Source organism: Salmo salar, chromosome ssa18 (assembly GCF_905237065.1).
Source record: "Salmo salar chromosome ssa18, Ssal_v3.1, whole genome shotgun sequence".
NCBI classification, from domain to species: domain Eukaryota; kingdom Metazoa; phylum Chordata; class Actinopteri; order Salmoniformes; family Salmonidae; genus Salmo; species Salmo salar.
In genome coordinates, this window is record NC_059459.1 from 69425737 (window position 1) to 69444962 (window position 19226).

Below are 19226 nucleotides of genomic sequence, written 5' to 3' on the forward strand. Positions count from 1 at the left end.
TTGGTAGAGCGTGGCGCTAGTAAAGCCAGGCTTGTGGGTTTTGAATTCCATGGACCGTAAGTCACTCTGGATAAGAGCATCTGCTAAATGACTAAGAGGTCAAATTAAGCTATAATCCCTTATCGATGTCACTTGTTAAATCCCCTTCAAATCAGTGTAGATGAAGGGGAGGAGACAGGCTAAAGAAGGATTTTTAAGCCTGGAGACAGTTGAGACATGGATTGTGTATGTGTGACATTCAGAGGGTGAATGGGCAAGACAAACTATTGAAGTACCTTTGAACGGGGTATGGTAGTAGGTACTGGGAGGAAGGGTGGGTGCAACTCAATATTAGAAAGGTGTTCCTTGTGTTTTGTATACTCAGTGTATAAGTAATTTGCTGCCTCCCAGTGGTGACTTGTAATATTGCCTTAGCAATATGCTGGAAGTTCATCATGATATTAATACGTATTGTAGGCAGCAAACACTGATAAACAAAGAACATCATGTAGTAGCACTATGAGCAGATAATGCAATTTTATTGCGATTTTGTATTACTGGACAAAATACAGAAATGTGTTATACAGCCAATGAAATAGTGAATGCCATTATGTTGCCTTTTTCAACACAGTCAACACATGCATCACATACGAAACCACCAAAATCTTTATATTCAATTAAAAGAGCATGCAATAGTCCTCAAGGTGTCCTTGTTCGTCTTTCAATGAACCCTCCTCCAGTAAAAGCTTTCATAAAGATAAATATTTCACTTTCCTTTTTAGAAATCTGTGATTCATATTCAATATAACTCTTCCACGTTTTTTTTTTAAACAATTCATTATTGTAATAATACATTATTATAAGTGTTAACATTAAGTTGAACAGTCAGTTGGCAAAGATGATCTGCAGCAGGATTCGTCGCCATGGCCACTTAGGTGACTTTACATTCAACTAATCACCATGAGGCATAACATGGTCCCAGTTTTATTGGCCATTGTCACGTAGATTGTCTTTTCTCTCAGAAGCTACTTTTGTCATGGAATATTAAAGCAGTTCAATGGAAACAGTAATAGAAAGTAAAACTGAAAAAAACTATTATTTTGACAAATGTGTCCCTTTTTATCATAAAGAGACATTTAGTTGGCAAAAATCTTAAAACAAGGAAATATTGTGCCTTTCAACAAAATTCCTCAAACCGGTTTTCTATTTGTAAAGTTAAAAATGGTTTCCCCCCAATCCTGTCAACAGTAAATGACTACAGATGGTAGAGCCAACATCAACAGTACCTCAGACACACAATCCAAAATGGCTTCCTGGAGTTTGCCTGTATTGGCTCTTATTCACTCCTTCTTTATCTGTAACACTGTAAATAAGTCAAAAGAACCAGGTCCATCTTACGTTAAAGCAAAGATTGTCCTCGGAGCTGCACACATTCCTATGTGTATGACTTTACTTTCTTAACTTTGGTATTGAGGTTCGGTCTTACAAAAAACATTACAGTAGCAAGGACATACCGGTAGCTAGTGTTTTAGGCCACCCCCCCCAACCCTTAACAACAGGGTTCTGAACATAGAAATATAATTTATAGAATTCATTCTAATTCTATGGTTCCAACCAAGGAGCAGCAGATTGACAGAAGTGAATAATAGACAACCAACCTGCCCTTCCTCTAAGGTGAGTCTCAAGTGACACCCTATTTACCAGAGCCTATATAGTGCAGTGCACTACTTTTAAACCTCCACTATGGAATAGGGTGCCAATTGAGACTTGCCCCTTAGTCTTTAGTGAGAGCTGTAGTTATGACAACACGTCCAAGACACGACACAGCTTTTTTAATCAATCAACCAATCGAAAAACGCTGAGATCCGAGAAGAATTCTTCCACCTCCTCTTCCTCCCTCCATTGCCCTCCCTGCTTCACTCCTCACACACGGACTCCCCCAGGTCCACAGCTCCCCCTCTGGTCAGGCGCCGCATCTTGCTGAAGTCGTGGTCCGTGCGAAGGTAGGAGAGAGAGGGGCCTCCCTCACTGTGGCTGGCCAGGTCCTGAGGCTGTGTCTGGGGGGGAAGGGTCCTCATCTCCCCCCCGGACCTCCAGTAGAGGGTGTAGTCCTGGGGTTCGGAGACGCCGAAGGTGGAGGCACAGAGCTGGGCTAGGGCCTCGCTGCTCTCCCCGGCTCTCCACTGCAGCGTCCGCACAGCGCTGCGCTCGCCGTCCTGGAACAGTACCCGAACACACCTCTGCACAGAGAGAAACACATACAAGCAAAGATACGCACGCAGGCAGAAAGACATACACACACACACACACACACACACACACACACACACACACACACACACACACACACACACACACACACACACACACACACACACACACACACACTCAAAATGAGTTACAAAATGTATCATCTTGTTAACTCACATAAACAGCCTTTATAACATAACCGTCAGAAGACTCACAAAGATTAGAGAGCTTCAAAATAATATACTGTCTTCCATTCATTTAAACCAAACTAACTCAATACTGTAAACAGTACATAATACACCAGGACGTCACCCGGGATACAAGTCAGTATTCGATGTCTGAGGATGTTGGGAGATGAGGTGGAAACCAGCCACTAGGGGCAACGGTGAGCACTGTTACCGCCAGGTTTCGCTTGTGGACAGGGGTGGCGGATGGGCGTAAGCATCTGCCTCTGATCCCAAAGGTTGCATGTTCGAATCCAGCGATAGAAAGTTCAGAGTTAATGCCGAAACTTAACCTTAAACACTTTGAAATGTGAGGTTTGGAACAACTTTGAAATTTGACATTTGAGAAACAAGTCTAATTCTGACTTGAGACTGAGTGCTTATAGTATACAGAGCCTCAATTGGCTACTGTTTGTTACACAGCGTTACATACTGTAGGCGATACACATTCCTCAATATAAATCAATACCAATCAGTCTCAAAATATCCTACAATGAATACAGTCTTCACTATGTATCCAACAGTCTTCATGCATTGCCTTAATATTCAAACAAATCCAACACTTTTACTTTTCTACTTTAAACACACACTTTAAAACACACGTACACAGCTCCATTAAACCACACTGTCCCTTCACCCACCCTAACAAAATGAATCCATACACTTACACAGAAATAGCCTGCATCAAAGTACAATAATATACATCTATACTACATGTAAATACAGTGTGCCATAACCAGTGGAAACGTTGGGTCTATACTATATTACATAATAGGAGAACCACCTACAGCACAACCTGCCTCCATATAACACAACCTGGCCATTCCCAAACACCCTTTATAAACACTCTGACATACCGGACACAGCCAAATCAGCAAGTTCCCCATGAACCACATCATTCAACAACATTAAACAGCTGCAACTTACAGAGTCACTGAGCTCCTCACCGTCCGTGTGCATATTGTGTTTGCTCTCCTCTCTTCAGTGGGTTGCTGCTGCTCAGTAAATTTCATGCTATCTGACCGCCCACTTCTTCATAACACTTAGCTAGCTCACTGATCTCCCTCAGTGGCGGTACAGCAAATCTGTTGGCGGGTGTGTGGTGTGTACGTGTTTTAGCTAGCTGCTATTTCAAGAGAGTGAGTAGCCCACGTGACTGACTAGCTAACTACAGTGTTTGTACCTTTTCATCTAGTGAATGGTCATCATTTGGGGATGGATCAAATACTAGGACAAAGGAGGGTGGTTTAGCAAGCTGCTATTTGAAGAGAGTCAGTATTCCTCACGTCACTAACCAGCTATCCACCATACTATGTTAGCTGGTGAATGGCGGTCATGATTCTGGCGTATAACAAGCACAAGGAGGGTGCGTCTGTCTGGAGTACTAGATGGGCGGGGTTTGCTCTTTTGGGACTATTCCTTTGGCATCTCAATCCAGTGCAGCTGAAGTATTTGAAAGAAAACAAATGCTATTTAAATCCAGGTCTGGTGTCGAATGGCGTCTCGGAATAGGGTGAAGCTGCCCCTAGACACTGATCTTGGGTCAGTTTGGCAGTTTCCCCACTAATGGTTATGGTTACCCAGGGGAAAACGTTACCCAGGAGCTAGTGTTTCACCTGGTTCTGTTGTCTCTCACGGTTGCTCTTGGCTTCCAGGCTGCGTCTGCGGCCCCACTCCCTCAGCCCGTCCAGGGCCTCGCGGGTCAGACCTCCTGGGGGGACCTGGTCCCCCTTCGCTTCAGGGCTCTGGATCAGACAGAGGCTGGCATAGACACTGGTCAGGTAATAGCCACCTGGGAGAGTGGGTGGGGGCACAGCTAAATGTCAATACAGTGACTGTGAATGGCATCTAAATATCCATCAAGACCACAGTTATGTTGTCTTCATTATCCGCAATGTTATTTTAGAGGTAGAGTGTATAAAGGAAAAGGGTGTAGTTCGTAGTGGTGCCCTCTCCTTTGGGGTGGAGAGGGTAAACCAGCTACCACATAACGTACTGAGAACCATGTTTCTTACAGCTTGGTGAGAGTGTGGTTGTCCTAGGGTTATTTTGCATACAACCTTCCCACAACGTTCTGGGAATGTTGCAGGTTAGTTGCTTGGCTTTGGAACATCCGCAGCACATGTAGCCCTTTACACTCGTACCCGAATACGGGTTGAAAACGGCAGATTTGAGGACTGATAAGCGCCTAAATTGGAACGTTGTGGGTGTACAATAACATGCTATACATGGGTTTTGACTGACAGACGTTTTGAAATTAAGCTCCGCGCGACAAGTTATCCCCATCCCTTCCGCTTATTGGGCAACTTTTACACATTCTCTGTTGTCTGAGTGAGGGAAATGCTGCAAATTGAGAGGACTATGTATTTTGAAAGATGAGACGTTGAGGACTATAATAAATACCACTGATGTCATACAAGCAAGCCAAACACCTGTGAGTCCAAATGTGCACTTCTAGTTTCCAAATCATAAAAGTCATGTCATATACAGTGTCAATGTTTATGATGAATATGTTTGATGTAGTTACAAGATGACGTGGCGTCAGACCCTGGGTTGTTCTGAACAGAATGAGTCTACGACTGTTTATTATGACTCCATTTTGCCGCATGACTCTTTTCTATGCGCACCAAAATTACGATCCGTTTCTCTGAATGGCCTTGTGAAAGCCTTAGGCTGCCATTACACAACGTTGTGTGACCCCAGCCTAACACTTTAAAATCATATTTTATAGCTTAGGTAGTCATGTTGGCAATAGAACAAGCTTTGAAATCATGCCCAGCTGACCCAGACCGTTTTTGTATTGAGCAAACAACAACAGTAATTGTGCGATGGCAGGGATGTAGGGCTGTGTTCCAAAGAAAACAACTAAAAGTGTGATTGCTCTAGTTCCTCAACGGCACAGCTTGGAGAGCTCAAAATAGCATCTTGTAGTTGAAGACTCTTCTTTGAGTCATAAAAGTGCATTGAAATTGCTTAGGAACTGTGCACACTTTGGGAGAGGTGTGTGGCCACTTTGAGACGCCAGTTACGCCTCTCACTCAAACCCATGTCATGTTTTTGTCTTATGTTGCGCTTACCCCACATTTTCCAGGAATAGTCTTCTCATTTTACTAAATGTATCCACAGGATTTTCCGATTTCGTTGTTAACAAATGCAGCAAAAAGTACAGTAAATGTAAAATACACATAAAATAAACAGTGTAATGTCTTGTGTCAGGTGAACTGTGTACTCACCTTTGGTCTAATTATTTTCCCATTTTCTCCAAACTGTTCCCTTTCAATTGCGACCATGGTTATGCATATGCTTTCATATTTCTTCTGTAAGAAAGATTTCAATTTAGCCCTATCCATATAGGCCAATTCCCACGAGTGTAAAGGGTTCGGGAGAGGCGAAGTTCGAGTCATGCGTCCTCCGAAACCCGTCAAACCATGCTGCTTCTTAACACCCGCCCGCTTAACCCGGAAGCTAGCCGCACCAATGTGTCAGAGGAAACACAGTTCAATTGACGACCGAGGTCAGCCTGCAGGCGCCCGGCCCGCCACAAGGAGTCACTAAAGCGCAATGAGCCAAGTAAAGCCCCCCCGGCCAAATCCTCCCCTAACCCGAGCAAAGGTTGGGCCAATTGTGCGCCGCCCTATGGGACTCCCATTCACGGCCGGTTGTGATACAGCCTGGGAACGAACCCAGGTCTGTAGTGTCGCCTCAAGCACTGCGATGCAGTACCTTAGACCGCTGCGCCAATCGGGAGGCTACTTTTGACATTTTTGTCATTTGGCAGACGTTCTAATCCTGAGCAATTTAGAGGAGTAATTAGGGTTAACAGAACTTTTCCTAAAAGATAAAACATGGTTACATTTAATTTCCATTTTGGTAATATTCTAGGAACATTCTCCAACTGGTTTGACGTTGGGAGTTCTTCTGTGGGAATTTCAGTGCATCAGCATAACGTTTCCTACAGGTTTCCTCATGGTTCTATTTAATGTCATGTTCTCAAATTGTTCCGAAAATGTAAAAAAATTATTACATAAAAACTAGAAGAAAACTTTAGTAACGTTCAGAGGAACATTTTAAGAATGTCATTTAAAAACATACATTCCGTTCTCAGCATCAACAAAACTCTCTATCCTCTATCTTAAGTGTGTTCAGGTGTGTTGGCTGCGCCCACTAATTGGCCGCACCTGATCCTAAAGATGTTCTCCAGTGATTTTTTTACTTTTACTGTTGAAAGGCAATATCCCAAGTATAAATACAGTAAAGTACACACTCTAAAAAATATGTTTTGAGCTAAATAGTTTTTTTTAGACACAACTACTAACTTCAAGGAGTAAGGCAGTCAAGGGATTGGCCTGATGTCATCGGCCCCTTGCTTGAGGAACAATAGCGGAGAAAAAGTCAACACAAGGGGAAAGCCCCCGCCCCCCCTTGTGCTATGTCCTGCCTTTTGTTAAGTAAATTAGCTTTGTGTGCATAAAAAAACATGGCATGCTAGCTTCATCCTAGTAGTGTAGTGGACTAATTCCATGGATCAAGAACAGAATATTATAGATTTGAATCTCACGGACGCCGTGTTTTCATGATTAATGCCTAAGGAAATGCATTTCCATGTGTCCTATCTGTGCTAGGAGTTCAAAACAGTTAACCCCAAATAAGATAGCAGTGTTATTAAAAGTCTTATTAAAACATTCAGTGAAAGTGTTGAGGAAGTTATTAAAAAAACTCAAAATAATCTATAATTTATGTTCAGTGTTAATAAAACCTCCCAGGAAACAAAAATGGCACCAAATTTCGCCATAATACTGTTTAGACTGGGAAGCATGCGGTAAGCTTTAAGGTGGAAGGGATGTAGGCTATAAGGGGTGTAGTTAGGGTGTAGTTTGGGTGTAGTGCGTACCCTCCCCAGTGAGCCAGGAGGGCTCTAGTAGTTCCATCATGTACTCCACCTCCAGTAGGATCTGAGGCGTGTTACACATCACTATCACATAGGACAGCGCTGGCAGGAAGTCCTCAGAGCTCACTTCCTGTCCTGGGAGCAGGAAGAGGATGGTACAAGACAGCTTTAACAGATTGATTGATTAATAACAGTTGATTGATTGATTATGACAGTTGATAACTGCTTCTAGATTATAACAGGCAAATAAATGGTGTTCTTAAAATGTTTCTATTTATAATAGATAATCAATGGCTGTGGTTACTTTATTTGACGTTTCAGATTAGGCAAATTGAAGGCCGACTCACCACCGTCGTGGAGGGCCCCCATGGCCTTCTGGACCGACTTGCAGACCTGCAGCAGCAGCAGCACCTTGTCTATGGGTGAGTGGGTGCGCTGCATGAGGCCCAGCTTCTGCCTCACCCTCTCCACTCCGCGGGTGTCGGGCACGCCCACCAGCACTCCGAGGCGCTCCATCGCCCCCTCTTGGCAGGCCAGGAGACTAGAGGCCAGGTGCTGGGTGGAGCCGTCCTGTCTGTGGAGGGAGAGGAGGGCCTGGTCTAGCAGCACCCTCAGAGGTTTCAGCACACAGCCGAACATGGCCTTCTCCAGGGCTATGTCTGCATGGGGGAACACACACGTAGGTACGCACACACACACATGCATGAGCATGCACACACACATGAACAAACATGCATAAACACACAAACACACAGTAGTAGTTGAAGATTATAAGGAAACATATTGTATGGAAGATTTACTTTATTTCAGATTACAAACATTTATCTGAAATAACAACGTACCAGTTCTATACACCCATAACACACACACACACACACACACACACACACACACACACACACACACACACACACACACACACACACACACACACACACACACACACACACACACACACACACACACACACACACACACCCATAACACACCACAGACCTATACACACACACACATACAACACAACACAGACCTAAACACACACACACATACAACACAACACAGACCTAAACACACACACACATACAACACAACACAGACCTATAACACACACACACACACACAACACCCACTCATACACACACTACACATACCACCCACTTGTTCAGTGAGGAAATGATTAATCATTACTGAGGGACAGGGGGAAGTGGAGGGTCACAGGATTCCCTGACTAGGCTGACATTGTCCAACACACATAAAGCTAATGTCAGATCTACATCAATACCCAGTTCTCGTCCTGCCTCGCTTTCTTCCTCTATTCCTCTCGCTCTCCTCCCATCCTTCCCTTCCTCCCACTCTCTCTCTCTCCCTCTCTCCCCTTCCATCCCTCTCTCTCCATATCTCTCTCCCCTTCCATCCATCCCTCGCTCCCTTCCTCTCTCCCCCACCATCTCTCTCTCCCCCTCCCTCCCTCCCTCCCTCCCTCCAGCCTGAGAATCGTGCTGCTCTTCAAGTGCGCGTGGGACTGTGATATCTTTGAATGATAAACGACGAGGGAGAAAAAAATGAAAATGCCTCCACCGACGCAAATGTGAGTGTGTATGTGTGTGTGTGTGTGCACGCGCGCCAATCAAAGCAACAGCAACTGAAACCAGCGGAGTCCACTCTACTCTCTCCAAAAGCCTCAGCACACACACACCAACCATCCCCCGTAGTCCCCCCCGAAATAAGAAATATCAATGAATGAATGTCCTATATCTCCCATCCAGCAACGTACAGAGATATTTGGCAGGCTAAATGTGATAGATGTAGTTCTCTGGCTTGGCTAGCAAAGCTTTATAAATCCTAGAGACAATATGAACTCATGGATGAAAAGCTACCCCCTACGCAGTGATAATACCTTTTCACTAAAAGCCTCTGGACAGTCTGTCTGAGTCTCATCTAAAGCTAGTCTGTTGTTTCCATAGATCCATGTCTCTCTCCATGTTACTGTGTGTTATTATACATCCTGTCAAACCAATAGACAGTGGTGGTAATGCTTTCCCTAATTGACATGCTGATAATATCTAATAATATTTGTGTTATAGTCTTTAGTGAATATTATATGGGCTTGTTTTGCATTTAAATGTATTTGTAATGTCCTGTGTATAGTAACAATCTGTTTTGTGTGACTGATGCTGAACACCTGAAGTTACTGAAGATCCTGCCCCTTCTAATTCCTGCCTCTGCTCAGTATCTCTCCCATTCTTATGATATATTCCTCTCCCTCTTTCTTCCTCCCTCCCTCCCTTCTTGCATCCTTACAGGTGAGAATGGTGGTACCTTTCTCGTTGTCAGGCACCAGGGTCTCTAGGGGGGGCGACAGTTCTCCGCTGTCCAGCAGGAAGCTCTTGGCCTGGGACAGGAAGCACCGCAGCCCCTGGAGCACCGCCAAGGAGGACTTCGGCGAGGAAGACGATGATGATGATGAAGAGGCAGCCTGAGTCAAGACCCCTCTCAGCTCCTCTTTCTGCTTCTGGAGGAACTCCTGGACCAAGGAACCAAACGCAGACCTCCAGAGACAGAGAGTTTGGACATTGAGGTTTTCCCACCAAAAACATGATGAATTTACATGACACTACACAATTCCACGAAAGCCATGTTAGCTCCCCATGGGCAATATCAACCAATAGCATTTAATTTAGGAATTTTAAATGAATGTGTAGGATTCTCCCAAAATGGTCATGAACAGACAAATTGAATGTTCAAATGCACAAACATGGCATCAAGTTTTCCCAAAGTCTCTCTCTATATTTATAAGTGGTTTTGCTGACCTCCGTTCCCTGGACAGCTCCTCCACTAGCCTGGCGAGCCTCTTCTCTGGAGCAAAGAAACACACAAACGCCGCGCTCATCTTCTGCAGGCCTCCGTGACCCCCCCGCGAGCGCACCAGGGGCGGGCGGCGCTGAGGGTTGGGGTTTGGTTGTTTGAAGAACTGGTCCTCTGCTTCTGCTTCTGGGTCCTCTTCCTCCAGACTGCTGAAAGAGCTGCTGCTGTCCAGTTGGGCCAGAGAGGGGGCCGGGTGGCCCTCCAAGGCCAAGCACGCCTCCTCGATGCTGGGCTCCTCTGGAGCAGATGGGTCCTCCTCTACCTCCCCCACTGGAGGATCTGTTGGGGCCTGGGGAGAGACGGAGTCAAGGTCATATCTTTATACCATGCATCAGCTGGTCAGTGTGTTGACTGGATGTGTGCTTTCAGGAGAGAAAGAAAGGGAGTTAGGAAAAGAGAGATAAAATAAGACAGAGGATAGAGACATACACTACCGTTCAAAAGTTTGGGGTCACTTAGAAATGTCCTTGTTTTTGAAAGAAACTTTTAAAAATGGTCCATTAAAATAACATCAAATTGATCAGAAATACAGTGTAGACATTGTTAGTTTTGTAAATTACTATTGTAGGCTATTCCATGCGAGAAATTGCCAAGAAACTGAAGATCTCGTACAACGCTGTGTACCACTCCCTTCACAGAACAGAGCAAACTGGCTCTAACCAGAATAGAAAGAGGAGTGGGAGGCCCCGGTGCACAACTGAGCAAGAGGACAAGTACATTAGAGTGTCTAGTTTTAGAAACAGACGCCTCACAAGTCCTCAACTGGCAGCTTCATTAAATAGTATGCGCAAAACCCCAGTCTCAACGTCAACAGTGAAGAGGCGACTCCGGGATGCTGGCCTTCTAGGCAGAGTTCTCCTGTCCAATGTCTGTGTTCTTTTGCCCATCAATCTTTTATTTGTATTGGCCAGTCTAAGATATGGCTTTAACTTTGCAACTCTGCCTAGAAGACCAGCATTCCGGAGTCGCCTCTTCAATGTTGACGTTGAGACTGGTGTTTTGCGGGTACTATTTAATGAAGCTGCCAGTTGAGGACTTGTGAGGCATCTGTTTCTTAAACTAGCCACTCTAATGTACTTGTCCTCTTGCTCGGTTGTGCACCGGGACCTTCCACTCCTCTTTCTATTCTGGCTAGAGACACTTTGCGCTGTTCTGTGAAGGGAGTTGTACACAGTGTTGTACGAGATCTTCAGTTTCTTGGCAATTTCTCGCATGGAATAGCCTTCATTTCTCAGAACAAGAATAGACTGACGAGTTTCAGAAGAAAGGACTTTGTTTCTGGCTATTTTGAGCCTGTAATCGAACCCACAAATGCTGATGCTCCAGATACTCAACTAGTCTTAAGAAGGCCAGTTTTATTGCTTCTTGAAATCAGGGTAACAGTTTTTAGCTGTGCTAACAAAATTGCAAAAGGGTTTTCTAATGATCAATTAGCCTTTTAAAATTATAAAGTTCGATTAGCTAACACAACGTGCCATTGGAACACAGGAGTGATGGTTGCTGATAATGGGCCTCTGTACGCCTATGTAGATATTCCATAAAAAAATCTGCAGTTTCCAGCCACAATAGTCATTTGCAACATTAACAATGTCTACACTGTATTTCACTGTATTTCTAATTTGATGTTATTTTAATGGAAAAACAAGGACATTTCTAAGTGACCCCAAACTTTTGAACGGTAGTGTATGTCATAAAGGGACCCTTACCGCTGGCAGTAGAGGCACGAGATCCTCATCCTCGGCCGACATGGGGAACAGTGCAGGGGTTTTCCTCAGGACGCCAGCCCCAGGATGGACCTTCCTGTGCGGGTTGGGACTGGGCTGGAGGGGTGTGGGCTGGAGCCTCTCTTGGTCCTTGGGGTTCTCCGGTGGGGGCAAGGGGAATGACCCAGCTCCCCCTCCACCACCTCCACAACCAGACAGAGTCATGGAGCTCTCTGTAGAGACACGGACCCTCATGCTGCGTTTGAAGCGGTGGCGTTTGTGGGACGCCCCCGGGATCGACTGTTGCGGCTGCTGTTGCTGCTGGAGGGAGAAAGGAGGTAGAGGTAAGTAGTTGTCCCTATACTGACTGATTCAGGGTCAGATAGTTTTCACTCTCCCTAATGGTTATGGTTAGGAATTTTGGTAGGGAAAACTGATCCCAGATGTGGTTAAAGGTAGACTCTGCAAGGTGACACCTTTAAAAACTGGGATGACTTCCCACTTACAGCCATGTTGATGTTTATAAGTCTATACCTCCAGCTGAAGGGTTGCCAAGTAAACTGAATCAGGGTAAGACATTATTTTTATTCCCCCAATGGTTATGGTGAGGAATTGGGGTGGGGTAATCTGTTCCTAGATCTGTGCTTAAGGGTGACTACCTCAATCTGTAGAAAGAGAGGGTTAATGAAGCAGAGAGACTCCTGTCTGCCGCGGGACAGCAGGTAACACAGGTCCTGGGACAGACCCGCCTTGACCTGCATGGCACTGGTGGGCGGAGCCTTGGCGGTAATGGGTGAAGCCTTGATGGTGGGTGGAGCCTTTAGGTCCCCAGGTCCATTCTGGGTGTCAGAGAGTGAACTCCAGAACTCTGTTGGGTTGTGGGGAAAAGAAGGAGAAGAAAGACAATGTTTCCCGGTCCAGATTCTGGTATGTTTCATTTTCATACTGTAGTGTTTAGAGGATAAGTAATTGATTCACGCCATAAAGAGACTGATATTGAAGTGCTTTGAAGACCATTTCCTACTGTGCTAAACATTTAGTCCCAGTCCAGAAACAACCCCTAGACACATTATGTTCCTTTTTAAATCAAATCAAATTGTACTCGTACAACCTTACCGTGAAATGCTTACTTACAAGCCCTTAAACAACAATGCAGTTCAAGAAATAGAGTTAAGAAAATATTGACGAAATAAACTAAAGTAAAAAATAAAATAACAAAAACGAGGCTATACACAGGGGGTACCAGTACCGAGTCAATGCGAATTGGAGTGGGTCTAGGGTTTCCGGGATGATGGCGTTGATGTGAGCCATGACCAGCTTTTCAAAGAACTTCATGGCTACCCGACGTGATTGCTACGGGGTGGTAGTCATTTAGGCAGGTTACCTTCGCTTTCTTGTGGGTGAGACCCACATCCCACAGTCTAATGTAATGTTGATTGTTGGATCTTAATATGAGCCAGTTTGCTACAGCAGGAAAATATTCCTGAAGCAACAGGAAATGTGAATTATTATGTGGACTATAATTAATGGACATTTTCTGTAGGGGTTGATACATTTTCCTTAGGGAAAATCAATTCTGACATTTTAAAGCCTTTATTAAACCTTAAATACACAACAAGTTTGCATTTCCTGCTGTGCAGGAACATTCTCAGCAACAAAACAGTGATCAAATTAAGATCCTACATCTGTATGCTACAGATCCGTTGAATGAATCCCTACCTAATCCCATATGGGAGATGGCCTCCAGCTTCCTGTGGGTGGAGGCCTGAGCAATGGCTTCTGGGAGCTCCAGTGGAAAAGGCAGCACATCCCTGGAGACAACACACACATATTGAGGTTATTTATGATCAAATAACACAGTGTGTCGTAGTGGGCTGGAACAGCATGGGGGAGCTCTGTTTTGTAATGGGAGTGCCATTTCAGCATATTTACAGTCTGTGGACAAAATAGACCAAAGCAGTGGCAGTGTTATTGACAGGTAGATGGGGTAAAGGTAGTGGTAATCACCTGCTGATGCAGTAGAAGGCCACCAATCGGCAGAGGTCTGGGAAGCTGAGGGCGGAGCTCTCCAAGGCGAAGGCTGGGGATAGGACAGAGAGTGTTTGACACCAATCACAGCTTTGTAACATTTGGCAGCACCCTTCACAGATCCGGCGCCAGGATAAAGTGAATACGGGGGCAGTTGAAATCGGTGAGGGGGCACAATTTTTGGGGGTTCCTGCATTGGAATTATATTGAATTCTGCTTATATCACGCTATACCATAATAAACATAAAGCTAAAATGCTGAGACTCCTAGACCAGTGAGTGCTTTTGAAGTGACAGGTTGGCGTGAAATCTGTAACCCATCTCCGCTGTGCTGTATCAGCACAATGGACAGTGACCTACACACTGAAGCAAGGCCTGTTAGGCAATGAATATAGGCTACAAGATAGATAGGATAATTAACCTATTTCAAACAGCCTATGTGAATGCATCCGAATACTAGTTCCTTACCACAGTGCAGTGCATTTGAAATGCTCCTTGCTGGAGGATGCCTAGCGAATCCTTTGGTACCATCAATAGCATTCTTCGAGTTAGAATACCCAGCTTGGGTGAAGGCCTTGTCTGCGTTAGCATTGGACCCAACACAGAACTTTCGACATGGAAACCAAAATGCCACATCTGCAGTAACCGAGAACTCCAGCCACTCTCTTCCTATGAACCAGTTGCTATTAAATGAACGTTTTGCGGCTAGGGTAGGACTCTAGGCTAACCTGAGCCGGCTCCTCTGTCCCAAGATAGTCAGGAACAGTCGGGGAAGGGGTAGTGGGCTCTTCACGTGAAACAGCTGGTGCTCGGCAGCATCATCCCTGCTGGGTTTGGTGGCGGCGTTGGTGGTTTGATTGCCGATATCCATCGTGGCAGTGGCAGATGAACTGGTTAGAGCTCTAGGGTAACAACACAAATGCCTTTTACAGCTAGCTAAGAAGCTAACTTAACTCTGTAGTGGTGAGGCAGAGTTGAGTGAAGGAGCTTCAATAGTGAACTTGACCGGGTTCTTATAAATCCAAATAAAATATTACAGATGGAGGCGTATCTCATTTTCCACATAGCCTACCAGAGATGAGCAGCGTTTTCCCCCCGCTTTTTATGAAAACCCAAAGGAGACATACCTAAGAACCCAGTGGCTTTCCATAGCCCTGATACAGATTTTGCGCCAATCTGTCACTTGATCATTTGAACTTTTTTGCTATTTTTATTTATGGGCATAAAACTAAAACTGAGGTGGCACAAGCTTCAATTGAGGGGGCTAAGTCCCATTTTGTCCCCTCGTGGAGCCGGGCCAGATCTTTCATTGATTCACAGTGGATGTTGATCCCATGCAGTAAGTACTGTGTGAGACTGAAACTGTTCAAGTTTTTTATTGCTGGTTTAGAGCAGTGTTTCTCAACTCCAGTCCTCCAGTACCCCCAACAGAACACATTTTAATTTTAGCCCTGGACAAACACACCTGATTCAACTGGTTAATTATTCATCAATACCTCAATGAGTTGAATTAGCTATTAGACCAGGGGCTACAGGTAGCCTAGTGGTTAGTCCAGGGGTGGCAGGTAGCCTAGTGGTTAGTCCAGGGGTGGCAGGTAGCCTAGTGGTTAGTCCAGGGGTGGCAGGTAGCCTAGTGGTTAGTCCAGGGGTGGCAGGTAGCCTAGTGGTTAGTCCAGGGGTGGCAGGTAGCCTAGTGGTTAGTCCAGGGGTGGCAGGTAGCCTAGTGGTTAGTCCAGGGGTGGCAGGTAGCCTAGTGGTTAGTCCAGGGGTGGCAGGTAGCCTAGGGGTTAGAGCGTTGGGCCAGTAACCTAAAGGTTGCTGAATTGAATCCCTGAGCTGACAAGGTAAAAATCTGTCGTTCTGCCCCTGAACAAGGAAGTAAAGCCACTGTTCCCCGGTAGGGCGTCATAGTAAATAAGAATTTGTTCTTAACTGACTTGCCTAGTTCAACAACAATGTGTGCTATTGGGGATACTTGAGGAGTTGAGAGACTGTGATTCATTGTTCGTTTAGAATGTTGGTGTAGCCTTCATGTATGTGTACTCACTGGAGTCTTCCTCACATATGAGACACTCCTTAATGGAGGATGCTGCTCGGTCTGCGGTCACTCTGACACACAACAACTTCCTCTGGCTGGAGCTGCATTTACGCACCAGGAATGTCTACACACAGGGGCCAGCCATAAACATTGACAAACATTGTTAACAAGTACTTATAGAACTGTTCAATAAGAACTGTCAATAACAAGTAAGTAAGAGTATGCTAAGGTTGGGTTTTATTAGGGTTCTTTGTGAACACTTGGGTTGAGGAACTGTACAGTAAGTTCCTGACTGTCTTGTATACTACTCTACTGGAAAGCTATACTAAACAGTACAGTTCACCTGGCAGTCAGGTTTAGTTAATTGATGAATTGATGGAATGATCTGATTGGCTTTCCCCTCCTCACCCCGACAGGTTCTCTGAGCAGGATATAGAGGGCGGAGTCAGCATTGATGGACAGCTGCAGCCAGACGGGGTGTGTGTGGAGGAGTCGGTCCAACACACTGAAACTCCGCTGGGACCCTAGATCCCCCTGCATCTAGACAGAACACAGGAAGGGGTCAATGTATAACACACAGACACAGACACACAATCTCTCTTGTTTTTCCCCCTCTCTCTTCCTCTCTCTCAGAACTGCAGGCTGGATGTCACAGTGGTGACATTGTGTGGGCTGCCGGAGAGCGTTGCGAGCATAGCAGCAGATGGTTGCCTTGGTTACAGAGGCCTACACATCCTACCAGGCATTCCCACTCAGTAAGAACACCCCCCTCTCCCAACACGAGGTGATACACACCACACACACACACACACATACACACACCAGGAGTGCAGGGAAACTACTGGCAAGGTGAAGTCTTCTTTTTTATTTCTAGAAAGTATCATGACTTTCTCTCTTGCATAATAAACAAACAAAGTGTATTTATACCCAGTGTTTGATTGGTAATTCCTCTCCACTGGTTAACAACAATACAACATCCTCCTCCGTCGTATCAGACAGTCAGGTGAGCTGCAATTCTGAACAGGAATGAGTCTTTTGTTATTGTTTTCTTTGATGACTTGATGATGATAACATTAGTCAGAATAGTAGTCAGCCAAGTAGAGGAAATCACTAAAGATCCTGGTTTGAGTCCAGATTCTGTCGCAGCCGGCCACGACCGGGAGACTCATGGGGTGGTGCATAATTGGCCTAGCGTCATCTGGGTTGGGGGGGGGGTTTGGCCGGAAGGGATGTTCCTGTCCCATCGAGCACTAGTGACTCCTGTGGCGGGCCGGAAGCAATGCATGCTGACACGGTCGCCAGGTGTACGGTGTTTCCTCCGACATATTGGTGCGGCTGGCTTCTAGGTTAAGCGGGCATTGTGTCAAGAAGCAGTGAAGCTTGGCTGGGTCGTGTTTCGGAGGACGCATGGCTCTCGATCTTCGCCTCTCCCGAGTCCATAAGGGAGTTGCAGCGATGGGACAAGACTGTAACTACCAATTGGATACCACGAAATTGGAGAGAAAAAGTAAAATGTATTTCACTTTATCATCATAACCTATCTTTATTCATTTCTACCAACCTAATCACCTTCCTGAGGTCAGCCATCTCTAGAGCCAGGAGTTTCTCCCAACCACAATACCAGACTAGGAAAAACTCATAAACCTACTCGATTCCCTGGTCTTTATAAGCTGATTTAACATGGTAATAGAAAACACACGTGACACACATATCCTGTGCTCTCTATAACTAACATAAACAACCTCCCACCTCCAGTGAGTGTACAGGGCAGTGTAGGGGTCACCCATACTTACTTCCAGGTCTCCCTTACATAAAACACAACACAGCCCCCACACACACACACACACACACACACACACACACACACACACACACACACACACACACACACACACACACACACACACACACACACACACACACACACTTATGTAATTCCCAGAGAGGGAGAAAGAGACTGGGAGAGCAAGATAGAGACGGAGAGAAAAAGTCTGGTATATCTCTAGGAAGAGAATGTAATAGATGTTTGTCTTGTTTGTCAGCTATTCTTACATAGACTTGTAAAGGAAAACATGTGTTATGGTCTTAAGGACAGGCAGGAGGCAAAGGATAAAGTGCAAAATGTGTAGTTTCATCCACAAAGTAATTGTTGTGATGGTAGCTGTGATTACGGTTGATAAGAAATTCAGAAAAATAGGCAAAAAAGAATTACAAAAACAAGCAAAAGATTAGCAAAAATTCTACAAATAAATTTAAATGTTAAAATGTACTCAATCCAACAATCCGGATTCACCCTAATGGCATAAGAAACAGGCGACGGGTAGGGTACTTGGGGTAACCTCAAGATGTCATCAAATTATTTTCCCAACACTTTCCCTGGCTGCCACTGCTCTTGCTCAACAACAAAAATGTCCTCTGTGTCATCACAACTTTTGGAGATATTTCAACACAACGATTTTGTGGTAAGTTGATCAAATTTTTTTACATTTTGAAAAAGTTGTAGATGCATTCCAATGACGATAGATCTATAATTAAAACAAATATATATGCAAGTAGGAAAGCCTTAAATTTGGAGTAAAGTAGTAATATGTTGGATGAGTGTGTTGGGGGCAACTCCCTCACCCCCGGGGATAGTTACCCCTTTATGGTTATGAATGTGTTTCTACCTGTCAGTTAGTGCTAGTTTATGCTAACTTGCTAGCTAGCGACTTCACTAGCAATAAATGCTAGCCAGCTAGCTAGTTACTATAAGCGGCTAGGAGTTCTAGCTAGCAACCTTACTACCAGCTTATCTGAGGTAAAATACATTAAAAAAGATAACATAACAATGTCACTGATAGCTTTAGAGTTAATGTTACTTTATAGCCTTTTAGTTATTTACCCCAGTACTTTAAAAAAACACAACCTTTTCTAAAAACAAGATTTCATACAATACCTACAAAACTGTTAACTGTAGCCATTTATTTCCCTTTATAGTTTATACGCCTCAGCATGAACTTCATCCACAGATACCCACTTTTTTCCCAAACGTTGCTTTTTTGTGTCAGAAATTAGACATTGTTCCTGGGGGGGCTAGTTACCCCCTAGTACCCTATTGTCAGGACAAAATACAGCCTACCCCATAGAGTTGGCCCACACTCTTCCCATCAAAGCTTACAGAAAAATGTCAAACCCATGTACAAATACTTTGAGACTCCATTGGAAAAACCATTGCCTCAACAAGCAGCATACCACCCTGCATCCCACTGCTGG

At 44.7% G+C, this 19226-nt stretch overlaps 1 protein-coding gene across 3 annotated transcripts in view; it reads right to left on the bottom strand.

The window, feature by feature from the left end:
* Positions 1–488: 488 nt before the first annotated feature.
* LOC106577859 (ras and Rab interactor 2) overlaps positions 489–19226 on the bottom strand; it is a 40376-nt gene continuing 21638 nt past the window's right edge. For 2 of the 3 annotated variants that reach the window (XM_014156263.2, XM_045701436.1), the window contains exons 2-13: positions 16383–16514; positions 15984–16098; positions 13917–13989; positions 13629–13720; positions 12569–12777; positions 11913–12230; positions 10152–10495; positions 9661–9890; positions 7689–8000; positions 7345–7476; positions 4070–4245; positions 489–2219 (exon numbers count right to left, since the gene is read on the bottom strand). In XM_014156263.2, coding sequence (XP_014011738.1) covers positions 1896–2219; positions 4070–4245; positions 7345–7476; positions 7689–8000; positions 9661–9890; positions 10152–10495; positions 11913–12230; positions 12569–12777; positions 13629–13720; positions 13917–13989; positions 15984–16098; positions 16383–16514 — 2457 coding nt within the window. In that variant the 3' untranslated portion in view covers positions 489–1895. The remainder of the gene's footprint in view (positions 2220–4069; positions 4246–7344; positions 7477–7688; positions 8001–9660; positions 9891–10151; positions 10496–11912; positions 12231–12568; positions 12778–13628; positions 13721–13916; positions 13990–15983; positions 16099–16382; positions 16515–19226) is intronic. The other variant, XM_014156265.2, reaches the window with a different exon arrangement.